Genomic DNA, 7,500 nt, shown 5'->3' with positions numbered 1-7,500 from the left:
TATTATCACAGATTGACTGAAGTTTACAGTTGGGCCAACAGCAAAGTGTGAGCTGTACGTTTTTCTATGTTGCAATGGAGAATCATTCACAGCTTAGCCTTTTTTGTATTTTTTGTATTTTGTATTTCTTTTTATCACAACAGATTTCTCTGTGTGAAATTCGGGCTACTCTCCCCAGGGAGAGCGCGTCGCTATACTACAGCGCCACCCTTTTTTTTTTTTTGTATTTTTCCTGCGTGCAGTTTTTGTTTTTCCTATTGACGTGGATTTTTCTACAGAATTTTGCCAGGAACAACCCTTTTGTTGCCGTGGGTTGTTTTTTTTACGTGCGCTAAGTACGTGCTGCACACGGGACCTCGGTTTATCGTCTCATCCGAATGACTAGCGTCCAGACCACCACTCAAGGTCTAGTGGAGGGGGAGAAAATATCGGCGGCTGAGCCATGATTCGAACCAGCGCGCTCAGATTCTCTCGCTTCCTAGGCGGACGCGTTACCTCCAGGCCATCACTCCACTTCACTTTTGTGAAGGACTATGACTCTCAAACAAGGAGGCAAGATTGCACTGGCTCTTAGTGCTGCAGCCTTGAGGGCTAGTTGGCCTTTGGGAACCATCCCCAATACCGGCTGTCCTAAAACCCTCTTTGGCCGAGAGAGTGGGGGATGTAACTTGAGGCAAGACACTCTCCACTACAATCAAATTCTTGTCCGGATAGTCGGGACAGCAGTGACCTCCTCTACTGTTCTGGTGGTCATGATGGTCACAGTCGAACACGACTGACTATCATACAAATAAATTTCTAAATGTTCAATAGTGCACCCGTATCACCAATACCACTACACATTGTGTTTTTTCTTTATTCGCAAGAAATAAGTAATACAACACAATACAATGCGATGCAGTGAACTGGAATGCAATACATTCAGAGTTTCAGAATTTGGTCCCAAATTTTCTCCAAACATTTTAACTCTCTCCATACGAACGGCGAAAGAGACGACGTTAACAGCGTTTCACCCCAGTTACCATCATCAAAATATTGCAAGCGGAAGGCTCTTATACTGAAGAGGTGAATGTTGACAAAGAATACCACAATTCTGACCACGGAAGCTAAAGGTTGGGTCATTCAGACACCCACTGGACATCCGAGGGGTCTGTGTAGAGGAGAAGAGAGGACTGGCCGTACTGAGTGAGTTAAAGGTATGCAGTCTTCGATGACACACTCATAAGGTTAGAGTCTTTTTCTAAACCACGAAATATGCACATGAATAGATATCACCTTGAGGCGAAAATTCATTCCTCTCTCATTTGGGCGGGAGGAAAGGATTAGGCCCAACGTTCCTCCGAACCCAAGACACAGTGGACATGATGAATACTCTGTCCCGATGGTTGGTAAAGGCTTAGAGACCCTTAGGTTACTACGCCCGCACAAAGCCCAACCAGTTGCTATCAGCAGCTGGCCGAGAATTGTGCGCACGTGTTTTTACGCTTTCCTACCATGTATGCCGGTGTTAACACTGGCCACCAGCCGTCTCCAAACTGCTGCTTGCTTGCTTGCTTTTTTTTTTTTTTTTTTTTTTTTTTTTTTGTCGTGTCGCGAGCACACAGATGAGGTTGATGGGCTGGTCCAAGGGACGGAACTCTTCAATGATACTCGTAACGTGAACCTCAGTGATACTCGTTTGCGCCGTAGATGACAGCAAGTGTGTTGCTGTGTCAGGCTGACGGCAACTGGCTGTGTGTGACTGAAGTGTGTTGTTGCTGTGTCAGGCTGACGGCAACTGGCTGTGTTTGACTGAAGTGTGTTGCTGTGTCAAGCTGACAGCAACTGGCTGTGTGTGACTGAAGTGTGTTGCTGTGTCAAGCTGACAGCAACTGGCTGTGTGTGACTGAAGTGTGTTGCTGCTGTGTCAGGCTGACGGCAACTGGCTGTGTGTGACTGAAGTGTGTTGCTGTGTCAGGCTGACGGCAACTGGCTGTGTGTGACTGAAGTGTGTTGCTGTGTCAGGCTGACGGCAACTGGCTGTGTGTGACTGAAATGTGTTGCTGTGTCAGGTTGGCGGCAACTAGTTGTGTGTGACTGAAATGTGTTGCTGTGTCAGGCTGGCGGCAACTGGCTGTGTGTGACTGAAGTGTGTTGCTGTGTCAGGCTGGCGGCAACTGGCTGTGTGTGACTGAAGTGTGTTGCTGTGTCAGGCTGACGGCAACTGGCTGTGTGTGACTGAAGTGTGTTGCTGTGTCAGGCTGACGGCAACTGGCTGTGTGTGACTGAAGTGTGTTGCTGCTGTGTCAGGCTGACGGCAACTGGCTGTGTGTGACTGAAGTGTGTTGATGCTGTGTCAGGCTGACGGCAACTGGCTGTGTTTGACTGAAGCGTTTTGCTGCGTCAGGCTGACGGCAACTGGCTGTGTGTGACTGAAGTGTGTTGCTGTGTCAGGCTGACGGCAACTGGCTGTGTCTGACTGAAGTGTGTTGCTGTGTCAGGCTGACGGCAACTGGCTGTGTGTGACTGAAGTGTGTTGCTGCTGTGTCAGGCTGACGGCAACTGGCTGTGTGTGTGTGACTGAAGTGTGTTGCTGTGTCAGGCTGACGGAAACTGGCTGTGTGTGACTGAAGTGTGTTGCTGCTGTGTCAGGCTGACGGCAACTGGCTGTGTGTGTCTGACTGAAGTGTGTTGCTGTGTTAGGCTGATGGCAACCAGCTGGGCTTAGTGTGAACGATGCCTTAACCCTTTCTGTGATGCTATCTCAGACTTCCACATGACCAGTCTGAAGGTGTGGCCTACGCCGAGTGGCATCACTAAGACAGAAGCCGGGGCCAGATGCCAGCAGGCTCTCAGCTCCAGTCAGCTGTGGTCTGTGTGCCAGTCCTTCACTCAACTTACTGACTTCCTCTTGCAAGACTGCGTGCTGGACGTGCAGGTGTGTGTGTGTGTGTGTGTGTGTGTGTGTGTGTGTGTGTGTGTGTGTGTGTGTTTGTGTGTGTTGTGGTGTGTGTGTGTGTGTATGTGTGTGCGTAAAGATGTGTGTGTGTGTGTATGTGTGTATGTGTTGTGGTGTGTGTGTGTGTGTTGTTGTGTGTGTGTGTGTGTGTGTGTGTGTGTGTGTGTGTGTGTGTGTGTGTCTTGAGACAGTGTGTGTGTGTGTGCGCGAATGTCTGTGTGTATGTCTGTGTTGTGGTGTGCGTGTGTTGGTGTGTGTGTGTGTGTGTGTGTGTGTGTGTGTGTGTGTGTGTGTGTGTGTGTGTGTGTGTGTGTGTGTGTGTGTGTGTGTGTGTGTGTGTGTGTGTTGAGGGTTTTTGTGTGTGTTTATTCATTTTTATATATTTATATATATATATATATATGTGTGTATGTATGTGTGTGTAGACAATTATGACTTCTCAGTACTCGATCAACCATTAATCAATCAATGAATCACTTAATCAACGATTAACAAAAAATAATAAGTCAATTAAACGATCTCTCTTTTCTTTTCCCCTCACTGGGTTGATAATTACGACTTCCTGGTAACCGATCAAGCATCAGCCATTCAATCAATCAGTCAACCAAGTTTCAGTTTCAGTTTCAGTAGCTCAAGGAGGCGTCACTGCGTTCGGACAAATCCATATACGCTACACCACATCTGCCAAGCAGATGCCTGACCAGCAGCGTAACCCAGCGCGCTTAGTCAGGCCTTGAGAAAAAAAAAGATGAATAAATAATAGGTAAGCTTACATAAGTAAATAATTATGATATTAAAAAAATCAACCAATCAATCAACCAACCAACCAACCAACCAATCAACAAATAAACCAATCTATCAAACAATTAACCAACAATTATCAACCATAGTCAGTTGATTAACTGGCTTCTCCCTCCCTCTCTCTCTCTCTCTACCGCTCGCTTTCTCTGTCTCTGTCTGTCTCTCTCTCTCTCTCTCTCTTCTTTTCTCTTCTCTTTCAGCTAGCAGACAGCTACGATTTTCTGGAAGCGGCCGTTTCCGCCTTCCAGACAGAGTGCCAGATAACCCTGGCCGAAAACCCGGCCAATTACGTCACAGACACCAACGGCCGCAACGTCCTCAGACCGGAATATTCCTCTGACGTTTGCAGCGTCTTCTGCGCGCGTCACGGCCGTTGCGTCAGAGGAAAGTGCGTGTGTCATTCTGGATACATGGGAGACAACTGCGACTTGTTGGAAGGAAGAGGCCCTCAACTTATCCGAGTACGGGGATTCCAAGGGTATGGTTTTATATATTGTACTTACAGACAATATATCACAGACTTCTTCTTCTTCTTCTTCTTCTTCTTTTCCTTCTTCTGCGTTCGTGGGCTGCATCTCTCACGCTCAATCGTATGTGGGATTACATAACATTGAATCAGCAAAGGTATCTACACCATCGATAAGTACTGAAAGGCTGTCAGGTCAGGGGCATGCTACTGGTACCATGTAACCATGTGGAATGATGGCCTAGAGGTAACGCGTCCGCGTAGGAAGCGAGAGAATCTGAGCGCGCTGGTTCGAATCACGGCTCAGCCGCCGATATTTTCTCCCCCTCCACTAGACCTTGAGTGGTGTTCTGGACGCTAGTCATTCGGATGAGACGGTAAACCGAGGTCCCGTGTGCAGCACGCACTTAACGCACGTGAAAGAACCCACGGCAACAAAAGGATTGTTCCTGGCATAATTCTGTAGAAAAATCCACGTCAATAGGAAAAACAAATAAAACTGCACGCAGGAAAAATACAAAAAAATGGGTGGCGCTGTAGTATAGCGACGCGCTCTCCCTGGGGAGAGCAGCCCGAATTTCACACAGAGAAATCCGTTGTGATAAAAAGAAATACAAAATACAAAAACAAAACAAACAGTACTACCTGCCGCATGTGAAGTCTCCCAACGACGGACCAGGCGGAGGAGGAAACCTTTCCCAACGGCTGTGAAGGCGGAAGAGGATGACCAAAGGGCAGTGGGAGCTCTTATCCTTGGCTGGAAGTCCTCCTAGGAGGCGGAACTCCGAAGAAAAAAACCTGCACCTACCGAGGCCGTCCTACACGTGGCAGTATCTGCACCTGTGGGACTGAGAGCGTCGGTAGGCGAGAGAGTGGGGAAGGGACTGCACAACTCCTCCTCACCTGTGCTGGTCAGGCAACCAGGCTAATGTCGGAACGTCGAGCTAGCCCTTCAAATACTCAAAAGTCACTGTACTTCAAACACGTGATCTCGTTTCAACCAAGGTTTAACAGTTAAGGTGTTAACGTTATGTCCTGTGCAACTCTCCCTCACGTTAATCCAAGTCAAGCGGAAGTCATGACTTCAAATCACACCGCCCAACACGTGGGAGACGCTTGCTCTGGACTGTGCAGCTTGGAACAACAAGATCACCACAGGAGCCCCGTGTCAGCTGAAGCCAGGCGCATCACCGAGGCGCAACGAAAGCGTGCTGTGCGCAAGGCCCGAGTAACATCCACTACCATGACAGCACCCACTCACTTGTGTCCCACATGTGGGCGAGTCTTCAGGACCTGGATTGGCCTCATCAGTCACCTCCGGACCCACAGCCACCGATCTTCTTCTTCTTCTTCTTTCCGTTACACGATCAACATCGACTTGCCGATGACTCTGTCGTAGTTCATGCATGCTGGGTATTTTCGTGTCTCCATAACCCACCGATCACTGACATGGGTTACAGGATCTTTAACGTGCGTATTTGATCTTCTGCGTGCTTATACACACGAAGGGGGTTCAGGCACTAGCAGGTCTGCACATATGTTGACCTGGAAGATCGGAAAAATCTCCACCCTTTACCCACCAGGCGCCGTTACCGTGATTCGAACCCGGGACCCTCAGATTGAAAGTCCAACGCTTTAACCACTCGGCTATTGCGCCCGTCTTCCATCTGATATTTGAAGCCATGGTCATCTTCGAATCCGATGGACGAACATCATCACATCCTTAATGATAGTCGCTGCAGTCGCCCAAGTTATCAAACTAAAATTAATAACCATGACTAATGATGGTTGCTGTTGTAATCATCCGCAGGAATACTTGTGACGTCAATCAGCGACCGTGCAGAAAGATCTTCATTGACGTCACTAATATTGCGTTGACGGATACGCTGATGTGCAGTGTGACGTCACGTCTGGTGAGTTATGACGTCACATCTGGTGAGCTATGATAGGTTTTGGTGTTGTTTTGTTTGGTTTGAATACATCTTCAATTGTAGTACCGTTATTTTGTTTTATGTTTATTCATGTTGTGCAGTGTTGTGCGTGTTGTGCACATGTCAGATGATCGGTATAAGGACAGGCCCGGTGCTTCCATTTTTGAAGGAAGTGTCTGGGTTTGTTCCAATGTACCTTTTATTTACCCGTGTGCTAGCTGAATCGATAGCGTAAGCAGCACTGACTTGAAGTTGTGTACCTTGTGAATGGAGAGAGTTACCACTCTTTACTATTTTGTGCTTGTAGTTGTATGGTGTGTTACTCTGTGTGTGTGTGTGTACGCGCGCGCGTGTGCATGGGTGTGTGTGCATGTGTTTGTATATGCGTGTACATATGTTTGTGTGAGTGTGTGCATGTGAGTGAGTGTGTATGCGTGTCCGTGTGTGTGTGTTTGTGCATGTGTGTATATGTATGTGCGTATGAGTGTGCATGTATGTATGTGAGTGAATGTGTGTGTGTGTGTGCGCGCTCGTGCGTGAGTATACATGTGTGTGTGTGTTTGCGTGTATGTGTGTGTACATGCGCGCACGCGCGTGTGTGTGTATGTTTGCATGTGTGTGCGTGCGCATGTGAGTGTGTGTATGCGCGAGTGCGTGCGTGCGTGTGTGTGCGAGTGTGTGCGTGTGTGATTACATGTATGTGTGTGTGATTGCACGTGTATGTGTGTGTGTGTGTGTGTGTGTGTGATTACATGTGTGTGTGTGTGTGTGTGTGTGTGCGTGATTACATGAATGTGTGTGTGATTACATGTGTGTGTGTGATTACATGTGTATGTGTGTGTGTGTGTGTGTGTGTGTGTGTCTGTGTGATTACATGAATGTGTGGTGATTACATGTGTGTGTGTGTGTGTGTGATTACATGTGTATGTATGTGTGTGTGTGTGTGTGTGTGTGTGTGTGTGTGCGTGATTACATCAATGTGTGGTGATTACATGTGTGTGTATGTGATTACATGTGTATGTATGTATGTGTGTGTGTGTGTGTGTGTGTGTGTGTGTGATTACACGTGCATGTGTATGCCCGTGATTACACGTGTGTGTGTGGGTGTGTGTGTGTTTGTGTGTGTGAGTGTGTGTGATTACACGTGTGTGTGTGTGTGATTACATGTGTGTGTGTGTGTGTGTGTGTGTGTGTGTGTGTGTGTGTGTGTGTGTGTCCCACCCGGCAGGCTGACGGCACACAGTCCAGTGTCACCCTGGAGGGGGAGTTTCTCAGCAGTGGGAGACTGGCCTGTCCTCTGCCTCCTACCCAGGGTGAGTGGGACAGGACAGGGTAGGGCAGGACAGGACAGGACAGGGCAGGGC

General features: G+C 48.0%; 1 protein-coding gene across 1 annotated transcript in view; it reads left to right on the top strand.

Annotated features, from left to right (window-relative positions):
• LOC143289321 (von Willebrand factor D and EGF domain-containing protein-like) overlaps window positions 1-7,500 on the top strand; it is a 60,839-nt gene that overhangs the window by 31,901 nt on the left and 21,438 nt on the right. The window contains exons 13-17 of the mRNA XM_076598321.1: window positions 2,340-2,403; window positions 2,748-2,917; window positions 3,988-4,217; window positions 6,016-6,118; window positions 7,365-7,449. Of these exons, the coding sequence (XP_076454436.1) occupies window positions 2,340-2,403; window positions 2,748-2,917; window positions 3,988-4,217; window positions 6,016-6,118; window positions 7,365-7,449 (652 nt within the window). The remainder of the gene's footprint in view (window positions 1-2,339; window positions 2,404-2,747; window positions 2,918-3,987; window positions 4,218-6,015; window positions 6,119-7,364; window positions 7,450-7,500) is intronic.

Source organism: Babylonia areolata, chromosome 13 (assembly GCF_041734735.1).
Source record: "Babylonia areolata isolate BAREFJ2019XMU chromosome 13, ASM4173473v1, whole genome shotgun sequence".
Classification (NCBI taxonomy): Eukaryota; Metazoa; Mollusca; class Gastropoda; order Neogastropoda; family Buccinidae; genus Babylonia; species Babylonia areolata.
This window is presented reverse-complemented; position numbering and strand designations above follow the sequence as displayed.